This window comes from Lithobates pipiens, unplaced genomic scaffold (assembly GCF_037356315.1).
Source record: "Lithobates pipiens isolate NorthernLeopardFrog02 unplaced genomic scaffold, aLitPip1_a1.2 Scaffold_8, whole genome shotgun sequence".
NCBI classification, from domain to species: domain Eukaryota; kingdom Metazoa; phylum Chordata; class Amphibia; order Anura; family Ranidae; genus Lithobates; species Lithobates pipiens.
In genome coordinates, this window is record NW_027507903.1 from 387,787,940 (window position 1) to 387,806,834 (window position 18,895).

At 43.1% G+C, this 18,895-nt stretch overlaps 1 protein-coding gene and 1 long non-coding RNA gene across 2 annotated transcripts in view; one reads left to right on the plus strand and one right to left on the minus strand.

Moving 5' to 3' along the window:
* LOC143964215 (uncharacterized) overlaps positions 1-7,885 on the plus strand; it is a 39,468-nt gene extending 31,583 nt beyond the window's left edge. The window contains exon 2 of the long non-coding RNA XR_013271098.1: positions 7,506-7,885. This is a non-coding gene — a long non-coding RNA (uncharacterized LOC143964215). The remainder of the gene's footprint in view (positions 1-7,505) is intronic.
* A 604-nt stretch (positions 7,886-8,489) lies between these two features.
* CDKN2AIPNL (CDKN2A interacting protein N-terminal like) overlaps positions 8,490-18,895 on the minus strand; it is a 59,089-nt gene continuing 48,683 nt past the window's right edge. Inside the window, exon 3 of the mRNA XM_077473923.1 lies at positions 8,490-8,700. Within this exon, the coding sequence (XP_077330049.1) occupies positions 8,686-8,700 (15 nt within the window). The 3' untranslated portion in view covers positions 8,490-8,685. The remainder of the gene's footprint in view (positions 8,701-18,895) is intronic.

An 18,895-nucleotide genomic window follows, 5' to 3' on the forward strand; every position in this document is an offset into this window, starting at 1 on the left:
TAGACACTACTGAAGGAGATCACCCATGATCTTTTATAGAGTGGGATTCAACAGTCAAACCTGTTAAACTCCTTGCCCGTAAAGCAGGATGAAATACCGGACCTGGTGCAAGGTCTGGCTATAATGGCAGAGTCCAAAGGACTTCTACTGCCCTCTTTATGATCTTGAAAATTAAGATCTTCTGGGACCCAGCTAGGACCACCAGAATCGCCTCCTTCTGTTCCTGCTTAATCCTGCAGAGAAGGCGCGGAAGTAGCAGAACTGGAGGAAACGCATAGATCAGTGAAAAACTGATCCCCTGGGAAGACTAATGCGTCTGTTCCACCTGCTAGCGGCCCCCTAGTTCGACATAAATTTGTTGACCCTCGTAATGAATGTGGACACGAACAGGTCCATGTCCAGAGTACCCCATCTGACATATTGCTAGGAAGATGTCGGGGTGAAGAGATCATTCTCCCAGAAATAATTGTTGGCGTCTCAAGTAGTATGCCTGAAATATTAAAATTGCTGATAGGCAAGGAGCGTTGTATTCTGTCAAAACTAGAACATTATTCACTTTTTTTTTTATATATAAGCCAACGCCGTGGCTCTGTCAGACTGAATCCTGTCAGGACAGTCCCGTAATCTGACCGCCAAGATTCTATGGCCAGATGTACTGCCTGAAACTTCCAACAAAGCTGATAGGCAAGGTCCTCTAACCTGGACAGAATCTTCCTCCAGAACTGCTCCCCATCCTAGAAGGCTGGCATCTGTTGATAATCACCAATTTAGGCTCTGACCTATGTCGGGAGCCAAGTGTATTGGAAACAAACAAGGCCTGAATCCTTTTTATTCCGGACTGACAGGATGGTGTCTTGAAGCAGTCTTTGAATAAAACTGCGCGTAAGAGATGGCCCTGAAGGAGGCCACCCCTACAAATCTCCTGCAGCCGAATGAAGGAATTTTCCTTTATCCTGATAAGTTGAATTAGTCCTACAATGGAACCGATTCTTGTCTGGGGTAAGAATACCTTCTTCTGTATGGTATCTATAACCAGCCCCCAAGTAACGTCCTTGATGGTTTTAAGGAGAATCTTCCTAGGCTGAGAATCCAACCTAGAGATTTCAGATATCTACAGCTGAGATCAGAATCTGGTTTTAGACCTGAGACTGAATGATCTATTAAAAGTGGATCTTCTAATAGGCTAGGACCGTTATGCCTTGAGCCCTTAACCTGGCTAAAGCAGGTGCCAGAATCTTTCAGAACACTTGTGGTGCTGTGACTAAGCCGAATGGCAATGCCATGATTGAAAAAATAATTTTATATTTCAAACCGCAGAAATTTCTGGTAAGCAGGAAACTTTGGCACATGGAGATATGCAACTCCCCTCCTTGCACAGCCGATCGAATTATGAAAGGATTGGATGTTCAAGTGCCGATTCGGGAAGATCTACCAGTTCCCCAGCCTCCTGCACCTCAACAAAAGGGCCCAGAGAACTAGATGGGGATCTGCTATTTTTAGTCCTACTATGGAAAGACATCATACCAATAATCTTTTAAATGGTAGAAGAAAAAACCTGTTTGTATGAAATACATAGGGACAGAAGTGTTCTACCCTTGACGGCTCATCTGACTGGCGGTATTTTTCTTTTTTACCTATCAGGTGAGTAAGACATTCTTTTGGAAGGGTTTTTAGTTTGTTGTATATCATTAACCCCTTAGAGGAGTTCCTGGTCCCTTTGTCACTCATAGGCTTACAGTACAAAGCAGAGGCAGTACCAGAAAAATAATGTTACACTTGCTAGGCTATAGTGCAGTACAAAAGCTGCTATTAGTCCTAGCTATACAGTACAATGTTGTCAACAAGAAGGCAGATGCCTGTGTCACCAAACCTGACCACTCTGCTCTGTCCCTCCACCGCTAGACTGCAGCTTTTCCTGTATAGCTCAAATTACTTCCTCCACGTGTGGCCGGCATCTGACGCGGTTTTAGCCATGGCCCCTGCATGAAAAATGCCCCCTCCCTTTCAACAGGGAAGTGGAAAAAAAAAAAAAAAAAAAAAAAAAAGGTGGCAGCGGGCTGACATTTAAGAACAAAAAAACTGCCAATCTGGGGGCCCAGTAAGTAATCAGAACCCCCTTCGGGTCTGAGGTGGTTTGAACAGAGAGGAGAGTGAAAGCTTTTGCTGTTTCCAGTGTAAGAATGGTGAGTGCTCAATACAGCCTCCAGTGGTGACACATAGACATGACAACAATACATGGAAGGAGAGCTTCCTTTGCAGAAAATCTCCCCTACCTTTCCTCGCCGCAGGGTTTTATCAGAGATAAAAAACCCAATCTTCGTCCTTCACGGTAGGCTCAGAGACCTTGAAAGGAAACCTTCAGGAACAGGGGTACACTCAGGTAATCCCACAATCCTGGACCGGCGAGAAGACCCTGCCAGTAAACTTTTATTGGCCTTACTACCAAAAAGTACTGGATCTCCCAGTAATGGGAGGGATTATATGGGGGAAGTTCATGCCTTAAGGGGCATGCCACTGACAAGCACCTGATACGCCGATATAACCCACATAGTAAGTACTATGGCTCTGTGTCCCCTGATGTAAGAAAATAATTTATTTTATTTTTTTTCAAAAATTATTTTATTTTTTTAATGGGATGGTCATAATGTAATGGCTGATCATGTTGTGGTCATAATGTAATGGCTGATAATGGGGTGGTCATAATGTTTTGGCTGATCATGGGGTGGTCATAATGTTTTGGCTGATCATGTGTGGTCATGTTTTGGCTGATCAGGGGGTGGTCATAATTTTTTGGCACATCATGGAGGGGTCATAATGTTTTGGCTGATCGTGTGGGGTCATGTTTTGGCTGATCATGTGGGAGGTCATAATGTTTTGGCTGATCATGGGGGGGGGGGGGGGTGTTTTAATGTTTTGGCTAATTATGGGGTTGTCAGCTTTTGTCACCTCCCAATCTAGTTTAGAACATTTCACCATTCATTCCTATGGGACCAATTTCACCATAAAAATTACGATATTTCGTGAACCATTCGGCGAAATGTTCCACAAAGTAATAGCACACCACGTTTTGGTATATATTCAGTATATGTAGTGTAAAAGCTGTGGGAGGAGTTAGGGTGGGAAATTTGGCTATAATAATAAATAATAACTAGAAAAGCTACAATTTCTGGTGAAATTGTGTGAAGTGTTCTTGCCTCCACCTACTGGGTGGAGTGGCTTGAGTAACAGCTGTGTGGTTGGAGTGGCTGAAGTAACTGTGAAAAGTATTAAAAAGCTTAATATTTTAAAAAGTATAAATAGTATTAAAAAAGTTAAAGTCCCATCATTAGCTGAACATTTTTTTTTCAAAAAATAATTTTTTTCAAAAATAATTTTTTATCATTTTATTTTTTATGGGGTGGTCATAAATTATTCGGTTGATTATGGGGGTTCATAATGTTTTGGCTGATCATGGGGGGGTCATAATGTTTTGGCTGATCATGGGGGGGGGGTCATAATGTTTTGGCTGATCATGGGGGGGGGCATAATGTTTTGGCTGATCATGGGGGGGGGGGTCAATGTTTTGGCTGATCATGGGGGGAGTCATAATGTTTTGGCCGATAATGGGGGTCATAATGTTTTGGCTGATAATGGGGGGTCATAATGTTTTGGCTGATCATGAGGTGTCAGCTTTTTTGTCACCTCCCACTAGTTTTGAACATTTTGCCATTCATTCCTATGGGACAAATTTCACTGCAAAAATGACGATATTTTGTGAATTCGGCGATACGTTCCACAAAGTAATAGCACACCAATGGGAACAATCCGCACGTTTTTGTATATTACTGTCTATGTCATATAAAAGCTGTGGGAGGAGTTAGGGTGGTAAATTTGGCTATAACAACTAGAAAAGCTACAATTTCTGGGGAAATTGTGTGAAGTGTTTTTGCCTCCACCTACTGGGGTGGGCGGAGTAATTGGGTGGAGTGGCTTGAGTAACTAAAAAGTATTAAAAAGCTTAATATTTAAAAAAGTATAAATAGTAGTAAAGTCCCATCATTAGCAGAAAGAGCTCAACATTTTCTTTTCAAATAAAGTTTTAATTCTAATTATTTTTTTTCAAAAGATTTTATTTTTCAAATTATAATTTTTTTTTCATGGGGTGGTCGTCATATTTTGACTGATAATGGGGTGGTCATAAATTATTTGGCTGATAATGGGGGGAGGGAAGGTCATGTTTTGGCTGATCATGGGGTGGTCATAAATTTGGCTGATCATGTTGTGGTCATAATGTTTTGGCTTTTCATGGGGTTGTCAGCTTTTGTCACCCATTCTAGTTTTGAACATTTTGCCATTCATTCCTATGGGACACATTTCGCCGCAAAAACATTTTGTGAACCATTTGGCGAAATGTTCCACAAAGTAATAGCACACCAATCGGGAACAACTCGCACATTTCGGTATGTTACTATCTATGTAGTGTAAAAGCTGTGGGAGGAGTTAGGGTGGAAAATTTGGCTATAATAACTAGAAAAGCTACAATTTTTGTGTGAAGTGTTCTTGCCTCCACCTACTGGAGTGGGCGGAGTGACTGGCTGGAGTGGCTTAAGTAACTTGTGTGGTTGGAGTGACCGGAGTAACTGTGAAAAGTGTTAAAAAGCTTAATATTTTTTTTAAAGTATAAATAGTAGTAAAGTCCCATCATTAGTTGAACATTTTTTTAAATGTTTTTTTTTTATTTTATTTATTTCTTTCAAAAATGTTTCAAAAATTATTATTTTTTATTATTGTTTTTTTTTCATGGGGTGGTCATAACGTTTTGGCTGATCATGGGGGGGGGGTCATAATGTTTTGGCTGATCATGGGGGGGTCATAATGTTTTGGCTGATCATGGGGGGGGGTCATAATGTTTTGGCTAATCATGGGGGGGTCATAATGTTTTGGCTGATCATGGGAGGGGGGGTCATAATGTTTTGACTGATCATGGGGGGGGGGTCATAATGTTTTGGTTGATAATGGGGGGTCATAATGTTTTGGCTGATCATGGGAGGGGGGGGGTCAATGTTTTGGCTGATAATGGGAGGGGGGGTCATAATGTTTTGGCTGATCATGGGAGGGAGGGGGTCAATGTTTTGGCTGATCATGGGAGGGGGGGGGGGTCATAATGTTTTGGCTGATCATTGGGGGGGGGGGGGGTAATGTTTTGGCTGATCATGGGAGGGGGGGGGGGTCATAATGTTTTGGCTAATCATGGGGGGGGGTCAGCTTTTTTCACCTCCCACTCTAGTTTTGAACATTTTGCAATTCATTCCTATGGGACAAAATTCGCAGCAAAAATGACGATATTTTTTGAACAATTCGGCGAAACGTTACACAAAGTAATCGCGCACCAATCGGCAACAATACGCGTGTTTCAGTATATTACTGTCTATGTAGTGTAAAAGCTGTGGGAGGAGTTAGGGTGGTAAATTTGGCTATAATCTATAATAATAATAATAAATGTGAGATAACAGTAAGTGCTCTTGCTATGGAAGAACACACACACACACACACACACACACACATATATATATATATATGCCCCATCATATTGCCACCATCAAAACAGCCCCCATCATATTGCCACAATCAAAACCGCCCCATCATATTGCCCCCCATCAAATTTGCCTCATCATCAAAACTACCCCATCATATTGGCCCCATCAAAACTGCCTCATCATATTGCCACCATCAAAACTGTCCCATCATATTCCTCTATTATAAATCAGTACATGGTGCGTCTGTGCTCTCCCCCACTGCCCATCACTGTGTAGAAAAAGCTTTGGTAACCATGGCAACAAAAGCCTTTAAAATGAAATTTCCTGAAATGATCACTAAACAAACCGCTGTTTCACAAACTGTAAGGGCCAGTTCACACCAGATGCAGTTCCGTGTGCTTTTTTTCTGCACTAAAAGTGCATGCACGAGGTTTTCCATGTATTCCAATGGCTCTAGTTCACACCATGCAGTCAGTTTCTGGTGCAGAAGCTGACCGGAACTGACTGTATTGGTGCAGAAGAAATGCACTGCACAGAACTGCATCTGGTGTGAATTGGCCCTAAAAGATATCAAACTGAAAAGTTATAGCCAGATAATATTTTGTGAACATTTTAACCACTTGCTTACTGGGCACTTTAACCCCCCTCAGTCCCAGACCAATTTTCAGCTTTCAGCGCTGATGCACTTTGAATGACAATTGTACGGGCATACAACACTGTACCCAAATGAAATTTTTATCATTTTTTTCCCACAAATAGAGCTTTCTTTTGGTGGTATTTAGTTACAGCTCGGAGTTTTATTTTTTGCTAAACAAACAAAAAAAAGATGCAAAAAAAAAAAAAATCATGTTTTAATAGTTTGTTATAAAATTTTGCAAACGGGTAATTTTTCTCCTTCATTGAAGTGCGCTGATTAGGCGGCACTGATGGGCTGCACTGGTGGGCACTGATGGGCTGCACTGGTGGGCACTGATGGGCTGCACTGGTGGGCACTGATAGGCATAGTTAAGGCGGCACCGATGGGCACAGATAAGGCGGCACCGATGGGCACAGATAAGGCGGCACTGATGGGCAAAGATAAGATGGCACGGATGGGCACTGATAGATGGGACTGATGGGCACTGATAGGTGGCTCTGCTGGGCACTGGTAGATGACACTGATGGGCACGGATATGTGGTACTGGGGTGCAGCACCTTTGAGGCAGATTGTGGGCGGCACTGCTGGGTGGCACTATGGGCACTTACTTTTAATAAGTGTGGCACTGCAGGGGGCAGGTGGGCACTGGCAGGGGGCAGGTGGGCGCTAGCAGGGCTGGCCGTGATCGGGACTGATGTCCTGATCACGGCCGCCGGTGATCGGCTTTTTTTTTTCTCCTCGCGCTGTCAGCGCGAGGAGGAATAATAGCCGATTACCGGCTCCGTTATATCACATGATCAGCTGTCATTGGCTGACAGCTGATCACGTGATAAGGGGTCGGGATCGACCCCTTGCACGGATCGGTGATCAGGAGAGTCTCATGGACTCGCTGATCACAGGGCGCGCAGGCCGCTCGTACACATGACTACGTCTATTGACGTCGTCCCGGAAAAGGAGATCCGCGCTGTAGCCGTCATTTGGCTATAGCGCGGATCTCAAGTGGTTAAAGTTTGTTTGGCATCTGTAGGTGAAAGTATGAAGGAGCTGAAACTTTTGGTAGCGGAAGAAGATTAAGGATTTTAAGCATGCTCTCATTGACTTGTTAAAACAAAGTGTTAAAAAGCTTAATATTTAAAAAAAGTATAAAAATAGTAGAAAAAAAAAAGTTTAGAGTTAAGAAGTCCCACCATCAGCTGAAAGAGCTAAACATTTTAAAAGCTGAATGTGAGAGAACACACTACAATGACACTCTCTTAATAGCAATGCAAAAAAATATTTCAAATGTGTCTAAACATTTTAGAACAGTTCATGGTGGTAATCTGGAGAATTATTTTTTTCACTGTCTGGAACAGGTGAGAAGATCTGAAGGGGGGATGCATACCATACCCTACTTGAGCGGGAGGTGTGGTGGATACACAGATTGAATACTTGATTGCCTAGTGGAACGAACAGTAGGATGGATGCAAATTTGTTTTTAAAATCCAATTTGATTCCACAATGTTATTTTCCCTAGAGTTCTCTGGTTCTGCCAACTTCACACAATTTTAATTGAGTTTAAATTGGATTGAACCCCCCCCCCCCCCCCCTGTTATTTTGGAGGAATGGATATCTTCTATACAAACTTTATTTTATTGTAAATCTGTATTCTATGAGGAAGGCTCCAGCTGAAACATGTTAGCACTTTAGATGTCGCACTGCTGTTAGTGCTCAATAAAGATTTAGGAAAACGCAATCGAGTTGCTGGCATTTCTTGCCATTTTGAGGTTTATGGGACACAACAAGCCTGAGCACCGTTATTCGGCTCATCATTCTACAATCATGCGGTAGAGCTTGGGTGAGTTTTTGTCTACATTACCCCATAGCACAGTGGTTTGTTCTCCAAGCAGCTCATACAATCTAAAAATTTCTTCTATTCCTTATATGCAAGACATTTTGTGATGGGAGGTGATGTGGATGAACATCACAACCTCCCTTCTTCCAATCATAGAACACCTTGTATTTATTGCTGATAATTTAAATTAAGTCTTCCTTGACTTTTTAATCACAAATAGGCTAAACACAATGCAGAATTATGCTCTTCGTTTTGCATAAACTAACCACCATTAAGGAAGGCTTGGATCTGATGGGTGGTGCCCCTTGTAATTTTCCCCAGAAAGCTGTGCACACTTTACAATATTGAGGGGTCATCTCAGAAAGCGAAGCAAAATCGGGACTCGCGCACACACACACACACACACACACACACACAGTCCAAGTCTATTAGCACAATGATAAAAAAAAAAAAAAAAAAACTCAAATCGCACAATACATCATATTAAAAAAAATAAAAAGTTAAATTTCTGCAATGTAAAAATTTTTATTAAAAATGTGAAACATTTTAAATAAGTTTAAAAACCATGTCTGCTGGCATAAAGCAATACATTATTCACATTTAAATTTTTTGAAAGCGATGATCCGGATCATGCGACTATATACAAATACATCTTCTTATCGGACGTACACGATTGCGCTGGCTCTGAATCCGAATCCATATCAGTTACTTTGATTCTAATTTTAAAAAGACACAAAAGAAAAAAAATATTATTCAAGTGATAAACATATCGTACAGAGCAAAAACTATTTTTCATTACCCCTCATAATTCCTTTCTCTGACGAACAAAACCGCTGCTTCTTTATCTATTACCAAACAGGGTTTTATAGCAGTCCTCTCTGGGTATAAAATCCGCCCTCTCCACTATAGGCCGCCAGTCAGTCACAAGAAGTGTCAAAAGGATAATTTCCATAGAGGGAAGGGTGCAGTGTCCATCAATGAACTCAGAGAATGAGATTTTAGAAAAGAAAAAAAAGAAAGCGCAAGCAAGGGAAAAAGGAGGTTCCAGAAGAGCCAACAAACAGCAAATTCAAGGTCCGTGCTGCAAAGGGGAATGTACAGGGGGCACCAGGAGGAACCCCTTGAATGAAGCTGCGGACCAAGGAATGCATAGCCAAGGTACGCTGAAAGAAATTATCCAGAGCAGAAGCCTTGATCATACTAAAAGCAAGCTTCTGAGCAACACCACGTTGCAAGTAGACCAAATATCTGAGCCACAGAGAAAAATCAAGAATGACCCCAGGGCTAATCACTAAATGATATAGGCCGTCTAGGTGCAATGAGAAATCTTCTGGAAGGTAGACTTGTGAGCCTTTGACAGAGTCAAGATCACTGAAGCAGACAACCCCGTGTCCATCTGAACCTGGCTTACAACAGCCATGCTGTCAAGACAACAAAAGTAAAATGGTGGAAAATCGTCCCTTTTCGAATAGGCAGCCACCAGGGAGCGTCTGCCACCAACCGCAACTTGTCACCGTACCATGGACAAGGAGGCCAGGCCAGAGCCCCCATGATCCTATCAGCCTCTATCCTGTGCAATAGATGAGGTTGAGAGAGAGGAGTGGAAAGGCGATAAGATTTCACTGTTCCCATGGTGCATTTGTTGCATCCGCCAGAGGATCCAAATGATTTTGCCACAAATATGGAAACTTCCGGTTGAGGCAAGACTCAAGGAGCTTCATGTCCGGCATCCCTGAACATAGAACTTATAGAATACCTCTGGGTGTAAGGACCACTCACCCTGATCCAGTGTCTGATGATGAGATAATCCACTTGCCAGTTTCCGACACCTTGCATGTGCACAACGGACAGAGCCAGCACGAACCCCTCCACCCAGTGCAGGATGCGAGATGCTGCACTTCTCGCACCTCCCTGATCATACACCACCATTGTGGCATTGTCCAATCCGTAGACCATTTAGGTCATCTGTTCAAATTTTTAGTGACACCCTGATCACTTGAAAGCTCCATAACACGGATAGACAAGAAGGCTTCTGCCAGAATCTGGCAATGCTGAGCAGAGTCCGATCCCAGAACTCCTTCCCAGCCCGATAGGCTGACAGCAGTCATGACCACAGTTGAGCGAAGGGGAAGGAAGAACATCCCTCTCTGGAAGGCGGGAGACTGCAACCAGAGGATGGAGGCCCTAGTTTATTGCTCCCAGTGCATCCAAATGTCCAAAGTAGAGGGAGACCGGTTCCATTTGGATAGGATTTCTTTCTGCCATGTTCTCGTATGGAACTCAGCATACAGAAAATGCCTCGAAGGTAGCCATCATTAAGCCCAAAACCTGCATGCAAAAGTGCAGGGAGGGCCGACTGCAAGCCAAGAGTCACTAGAGCTTCTTGACCCACTACGAATCAAGGGGCAGTCCCAAAGACTCCAAGAGCTTGGGTGGGAGTCAACGCAGACTTCCTGAGTTGCAGGATCCACCGAAGTCCTGGTGGGAAAGCATGGTGAAAGCTACCATGTCCAACAGGGATGAGCGAGACTCTTCCAAAAGAAGCAAGTTGACCAGGTAACCTATCAGAGCGATCCCCAGTTGTTTCAGCAAGACTAGGGCCAAGACCAAGAGCTTGGCAGACACTTGAGGAGTGGGGGCCATATCAAAAGGCAGCGCTACAAACTGATGACGTGCATCCCGGATAGAACAGCGTAGGGTACACGGCTATCCCTTGCAGATGGGAATGTACAGGTAAATGTCCTTGATGTCTACAGATGCCCAAAAGAACCCCCTGGTGAAGGGAGGCCAAAACAGAACAAATGTATTTCAGTTTGAACTTATGGACCCACACTAAGGCATTCAGGGCCTTGAGATCCAGAATCACCGTTAGTCTTGGACTGTAAACGGATGACTCAAGCACAAAGACAAACCCCCCACAAAAAGTAACAAATTTTGCACAGCCCCGTACAGGCTAGCAGATGGTCCAGTGAGAGCTGCAGATTGGAGGGAAAGAACCCATCTGGTGGAAATTCTCAGACTATGGTCAGAGAGTGGTTTGGTGGGCCAACTTGTCAGGAAAGAGGGAAGTCCACGTGCATTAAAACCAGCAAAAAGGTGGGGGGGGGGTAGGTGTTTGAGGGCAAAACTTTAGGCCGATGAGGACCACAGGTCCAGGACATATGGCGCCACCGGCAGGTGCCTGAAAGGTTTGGAGTAGGGATGAAGTAACAAAATCGATTAATCGACAACTAATAGATTATGACATCGATTACTATTTTCATAATCGATTAATCAGCCAGTAACATAATGGGGGGGAGGGGGGGGAGAACACTAAAAATGAGCCCTTTATAGTACAAAGAGCAAATAATCGCTACTGCAAAGATTACTTTCACAGTTCTACAGTTAAATAAAAAAAATAATCTGAACCCCTTACAGTAGTGATTATTTGCTTCTTTTTGTACTATAAAGGGCTAATTTTAGTTTTTTTTAACCACATTATGTTAATAAATGTCTTAGACCCGGTTCACATCTGTGTTTTTCTGTTTTTTGTAGAAATGCACTACAGTTCATTTACATGGTTTCCTATGGGACATGTTCACATCTAATCTATGAAAGTTTCAGGGCCTCTTTTTTAATGCAACAGGGGACAGTACTTTTTTGGTTCAATATACTTCAATGGAGAAACTGCAGAAATGCATGTACTGCGTTTTTGCAGAAATTTGTGTTATTTAATCAACAACAAATTGCCCAAAAAAAATACAAGACCGCAAATTGCAGCAAAATCACATGCGCAAAAATGCACAGCTGAAAGGACTGCAGAAACACATCAAAAGCAAACTGCATAGGTGTGTACTGAGCCTTATTGCTGGCCTCACGGATCAATTTTCAGACAAGAATATTCAGACTAAACATCTTTGTACATTCACTGAATGAAAGAATGTTGTTTGAAATTTTCACTTGTTTTTAACATTCGGTTTTTAAAACGAATGTAATGCCTTAACAAAAACCACATACACCGTCTGAAAATTCCTTTTTTACGAAGATGCTTTTCATTTCCAAATTTTCCCGTCACTGTGGTTGAAAATGAACGTGGATTTGACCTAGGGCTGCAACTAACGATTATTTTCATAATCGATTAGTTGGCCGATTATTGTTTCGATTAATCGGTTAATAACCTTAAAAAGTAAAAAGTGGGTCAAATTGACGTTCATTTTCAACCACAGTGACGGGAAAATTTGGAAATAATAGAAAACTTCTTAGTCAAAGGAATTTTCAGACAGTGTATGTGGTTTTCATTTTAAAAACAGAATGTTAAAAACAAGTTAAAATTTCAAACAAAATTCTTTCATTCAGCGAATGTACAAAGATTTTTCGTCTGAATATTCTCATCTGAAAATTGATCTGTGTGGCCAGCATAAGGCTCGGTACACACCTATACAGTTTGCCTTTGATCTGTTTCTGCAGTGCTTTTTGCTGTGCGTTTTGATTTTTGCGCACGTGATTTTACTGCAATTTGCATTTTTTTGGGCAGATTAAAAAACACATTGTTGCAAAAATGCATTACATGCTTTTCTGCAGCTTCTCCATGGAAGTGTATTGAACCAATAAAGCACCATTTAGATTTAAAAGTTCCTGACCCTTTCAGATGTGAACATGTCCCATAAGAAACCATGTAAATGAACTGTAGTGCATTTCTGCAAAAAGCACCATAAAACGCATAGATGTGAACCAGATCTAAGACGTTTAGTAACATAATGGGGTTAACAAAAACTAAAATGAGCCCTTTATAGTAGAAAAAAGCAGATAATCACTACTGTAAGGGGTTATTGTTTTTTTACTGTAGAACAGTGAAAGTAATATTTACAGTAGTGATTATTTGCTATTTTTGTACTATAAAGGGCTCATTTTAGTTTTTCTTCTTTTACCCCATTATGTTACTGGCCGATTAATCGATTATGAAAATAGTAATCGATTAATTTCATAATCGATTAGTTGTCGATTAATCGATTAGTTGTTTCAGCCCTAATTTGACCCCACTAACGATTAGAAAATCGAATGAACGTTCTTAATTGATTTATTTGAAGGAAGACTTTTTTTTTTTTTTTTTTATTATTATTATTATTTAAAAAACAAACAATCGATCCGATTCTGATATTTACCAGATTCAACCTTTAATAGTATATCCAGTATATCTCTTCCGTCTGTTATTCTCAGAGTGGATTAGAGATTTTGCTCCCTAACCATATAGTTGGTTATTTATATATACCACTGCATAAAGATATTTAAGAATAAATTGCCTTTTTTGGAAACTTTACATATTAACTAAATTATACACCACAATTTTAAGGTTATTAACCAATTAATCAAAATAATAAAAATCGGCCAACTAATCGATTATGAAAATAATCATTAGTTGCAGCACTAGTTTGGAGCCCTTTGTTCGAGGGGCCAGGGGGATGAAAAAATCCACTTGTGAGCTGAAAAAGTAGATCCATTTTAACCACTTGCCAACCAGCGCACAAGGATGCATGTCCTATTTTTGAAGAGGGATATCTCGGTAACGGCAGCAGCTGCTGCCACAACCGAGATATCCATCTCTTCAGGCGCCGGTCGGCTGTACGATAACGGTGGTCTCCGCGGCAGATTCGCCGCAAGATCACCGCTATCGGCAGTGGGAGAGGTGCCACCCCCCCCCCTTCCGCCGCTTACCGGAACCGTCGGTAGCGGCGGAGGCGATCGGGTTCTTTCACTAGCTGGGTATGGAGACGAGTGAGGCTAAGATGGCCCCCACTCGTCTCTATACCATAGGAGGGCGGAAGCGACGTCAAAATGTCACTTCCGCCCATACCTCTTAAAGATATATTTTTTTAATGTAATTTTTTCTTTTTTTTTTCATTTTAGTCCAAATATGAGATCTGAGGACTTTTTGACCCCAGATCTCATATTTAAGAGGACCTGTCATGCTTTTTTCTATTACAAGGGATGTTTACATTCCTTGTAATAGGAATAAAAGTGATCCATTTTTTATTTTTATTTTTTATTTTAAAAACAGTGTAAAAATAAATAAAATCAATTAAAATAAATAAGAAAAAAAAAAGTTTTTTAAAAACACCCCGTCACGACGAGCTTGCGCACAGAAGCGAGCGCATACGTGAGTAGCGCTCGCATATGAAAACGGTGGTCAAACCACACGTGAGGTATCGCCGCGATCGGTAGAGCGAGAGAAATAATTCTAGCCCTAGACCTCCTCCGTAACGCAAAAAATACAACCTGTAGAATTTTTTTTATGTCGCTTATGGAGATTTTTGAGGCTAAAAGTTTGACGCCATTCCACGAGCAGGCGCAATTTTGAAGCGTGACATGTTGGGTATCAATTTACTCGGCGTACCATTATCTTTCACAATATAAAAAAATATTGGGCTAATTTTACTGTTGTCTTATTTTTTTATTCAAAAAAGTGATTTTTTTTCCAAAAAAAGTGCGCTTGTAAGACCGCTGCGCAAATACGGTATGAAAAAAAGTATTTCAATGACCGCCATTTTATTCTCTAGGGTGTTAGAAAAAAAAACAATATAAAATGTTTGGGGGTTCTAAGTAATTTTCTAGCCAAAAAACCTGTTTTAAATATATAAACACCAAATCTGAAAAAGAGGCCTGGTCCTTAAGTGGTTAATTGTGTAGTTCCTTACGCTTCTGGTCTGGGGCAGGAAGGTACACTTGCCACTTAGAGAAAAGGTTTGGGGTTACGCTGAATGATCTTCTCAACACTAAGTCTGGTTTGCCGAAGAAAAGACCCACCACTGAAATGGAAAGGTCATCAAGGGACGTGTTAAAAACGTACTTCAGCCCCCGGACCAACTGGTCTGCAAATTCCACAGACGCTTGTGGCATCTGGCTTCTGGCTTTTTAGGCTGGGATTCTCCTCTGGGTTACAGGAGTGCAATTCGTTTTGCACACCTGTGACCCCTTTTCAGTGGAGAGCGGTCTGAAGTCCACTCTCCGATGACATCACTAGCATCAGTTGAAGCAGCGCATCATCCTGACTTCAAAGTCTGGATCTGCCAGCTGCCTTGATTGATGACAGTCTCAGCGAGCTGCTAGATGGCCGCTCCCTGCCCCTCCACAGCTCAGCGCTCCAATGAGCGTAGAGAAGCAGAGAGGAGAGATGCTGACCGTCAGCAGCTCTCCTCTCAGATCAGCCAACAGCGATGTTCGGTGGCTCGGTTCTCAGTCCAGAGACAGTGGGGGACAACTGGAGCATCGGTTAAATGCTGCATCCACACATAAGCAAGTATGAAATCCCAAAATAAAAAATAAACCCATACTTTTTTTTTTTTTTAAGTTTGCAGCAAGACCTTGGCCCATTCAGTCAGTATCTGAGACACCAGGGCCATGACCAATACAGGCTAGACCACAGATCTAGCAATGGCAACCATGCTAATACCTCAGTCCTGCAGGCCACAGGGTCCTAAAAAGGAGGGAGATTCTTTCACCGGGATCACAGTGGTCATATTGAGCCAGGAGATAGATGGATCCACCACAAGCTGAATAAACCATTTCTTCAGAAGGGCCTCCTCAAAAAGGGGTAGCGTACCGCGGAGCACTTAGTAAGTACAAACGGCGCTTCGGGCAACCCCAGAGTCTTCAGACAATTTTGTCAAAATATTCGGCATAAGGCAAAACCTTAGCAGCTCTCAAGCTAGCTAGTGCATACCAAAAAAGGACAGGCACCACAGCAGAACCTTCCTACAGCATCCTCAATTTTAAGCATCTTCCAAACAGCATCAACAAGAGTGACGACTAGTGCCTTCTGTGCAGCAACAGAGGCAGAGGACCCATCCTCCCCATCTGTGGAATCAAGGGATACATCTGGAGCCACAGCAACGCGCAACCAGCAGTGGAGCCAGATTCGGGTTCAGAACAGGCAAAGGAACGGTGTAACGACAGTTCATGCTTGCCTCGCATCTGAACACCAGGGGGAAAGAGTGCTCTTGAGACACCATAGGGATCACACAACTTGATGGGAGATGCTGCAGCCAGGGACCCCACAAAGTCTTCAGAGGAGACCCCCCCTCCAAGCTGCCCAGCAGAGAGAAAGGGAACCCTTAGAAGGGACTCACCACCGGACCACCACCAGGGGCTACAAAAAGGTCACCCACGTGTGCTCCACAAATTGCAAGGACCACCCCTCATACCCTCAGAAGGAAGGACAGGGGAGTCTCCTTGGGCTACAGCAAAATGTACGCCGAGTACCTCCCACAGCAGGCTCCACATACCATGTACAGGCATTCAGTTCACAACAAAATAGCCTCTGAGCATGGCCAGCAGAGAAGAGCATGAATACCTCCAAGCCAAGGCAAAATGGCGACCACAGCTCCACAAGCATGGCCGCCGGCCGATCAAATCTACATGGTGGCCGCACATGGCCCCGGGCCCAGAGGTGAGGTAGAGATGGTAGGTGGCAGCTCCACACACTGGAGCAGCAGGATGGACAGAGGACAGTCACAGAGGGAGAAGGCAAGACCGACCACTCCAGGGAGTAATTGTGCCCCACATGGACACCAGAGATGGAAGGGAGGAGGCATCTATTTACCAATCCAGCAGAGCATGCAGGTAAGGCTCCAGTGATAGAGCCTCCTCTCCACTGAAGTGGGGGGGGGGGCGCTGTCGGCCAGGGTAACACCGACACAGACTATAAGCACCCGGTTATGTGCAACCGACTGTTGATAGAAGATCTCTGCAGGAAAAAAGTCAAAATTCCATAAAAAAATAAATAAATAAAAATAGGAAAAAGCTGTGGTACCACAAGTCTAAGCAGAAAAACAAGTCTACGCTCCTGAAGACGCTAGGCAGGAATGACTAAAGGCCTATAGCAGAGAGTGGGGGTTTTATGCTCAGAGGGGACTGCCCATAGGAGGCGCCAAGCCTCTCTGTCTAGAGTCTTACTCCTGTAGATGGGGCTATAAAACCCTGTTTGGTAATGCTTAAAGAAGAAGCAGCTGTGTCTATCAATGAATGCAAGAGAAAGCAAATGTAGTGGAAAATAGCTGCAAGACTTAACATTCCCTGATCGGCTTATAGCAGAGCAGTTGGCAATCATGTCTATGGGCACCTTCAGGGACAGTTATATACAACCAACACAAGTGACGATTAGTAGTAGATTAGCTTTAAAAAACAACCCGATTTTATAGATAAGTCCATCATAACCCATTACTATATACTGCCAGGCCACTGTTGCCTATATTACATAACGTAGTGCACATATGATGCAAAAAAAAAAAAAAAAAACCTGAGTAAGCGCCGTCTACTGACTTATTGGGATAGGGGTCTAAAATGTAACATGAGAAATCTGCATTAGCTGGGTACACATTTGTATTTTCTCCTTCTCAGAGCAGAACCTTTAAATTGAAGATATCAATTCCGGAGCCGTCGGCAGCGGCGATCGGATGCTGTCCCTAGCTGGGTATGGAGACGAGTGAGGGGAAGATGGCCCCCTCCCGTCTCCATACCATTGCAGGGTGAAAGTAACATCAAAACGTCACTTCCGCCCATAGCTCTTAAAAGGGCCATTTTTTTTTTATTGCATTTTAGTGTAAATATGAGCTCTGAGGTCTTTCTGACCCCATATCTCATATTTAAGAGGTCCTGTCATGCTTTTTTTTCTATTACAAGGGATGTTTACATTCCTTGTAATAGGAATAAAAAAGTGACACTTTTTTAAAGATCAGTGTAAAGGAAAAAAATAAAATAAAAAATAAAGTTTTAAACGCGTCCCCAGCCCGCCGAGCTTACGTGCAGAAGCAAACGCATACGAGTAGCGCCGCATATGAAAATGGTGTTCAAACCACACAAGTGAGGTATCGCCGAGATCGGTAGAGTGAGAGCAATAATTCATGACAAGCAACTAGCACTAGAGGCAAAACTACCTGAGGCTACTAGAAAATGGCCGCCGGCCGCCTCAGCGAACACGTCTGAGGGCACCAAGAAAATGGCTGCCGAACTACTAGAAAATGGCTGAAGGCAAAAAAATGTCTGTGGCAAAAAAAAAAAAAATGGCCGCGACTATAAAAAAAATGGCCGCAGCCCAAGGAAAATGGCTGCAGAGCATGCGGTAGCCTCCCCATATGCCTCTCACAGCACAGACACCCCACCCTGGCCCAGAAACTGCAAAGAGGACAAGCAGACCACCCCCCAACACCCAGTGCAGCCTCCTACCAGGACCCAGAGCAAACCCCGACCACCCCACCCCCCCCCCCCCCCGGCCAGGTACGTGCACCGAACCCCTATGCGCTCAGCTAAACAGCGGCCCATAGCATGGGAGAGAGGGAAGGGACAGGGAGATTAAGAGACCCCCAGTCGGCTTCCCAGGGAATGCCCAGCTGCTCCAACCTGCCGAGATAGGTGGCACCATACTGTGCAAAAAAACTAAAAGAAGGGCGCAAGAGAGATTTCTGAGCTTACTGCACACCCCGTATACAACACTGGTTTTAGCAGTTAGTAGGTCATGGGTGAGTTTTAGTAGGGCAGTTTCAGTGGAATGTTGTGGACAGAAGCTGGACTGTAGGGGGGGGGGGGGGGGGAAGAGGTCGAGAAGGATGTTGTCTGTGAAAGAAGAAGAGAAAGGAAGAGAAAGGAAGAGAAAGGAAGAGAAAAGAAGAGAAAAGAAGAGAAAAGAAGAGAAAAGAAGAGAAAGGAAGAGAAAGGAAGAGAAAGGAAGAGAAAGGAAGAGAAAGGAAGAGAAAAGAAGAGAAAAGAAGAGAAAAGAAGAGAAAAGAAGACTGATGGCATGGTTGAAGCAGCTGCTCTAAAGGGGCGTTGTCACTGCAGTGTTTGCAGTGAAGAGGTGGAGCTGCGCTCTCTCCCTGGTGCGGTCCTGAAAAGGTGAAGGGAGAACAAAAAAAATAAAAATTAAAAAATTAAAGTTTGAGC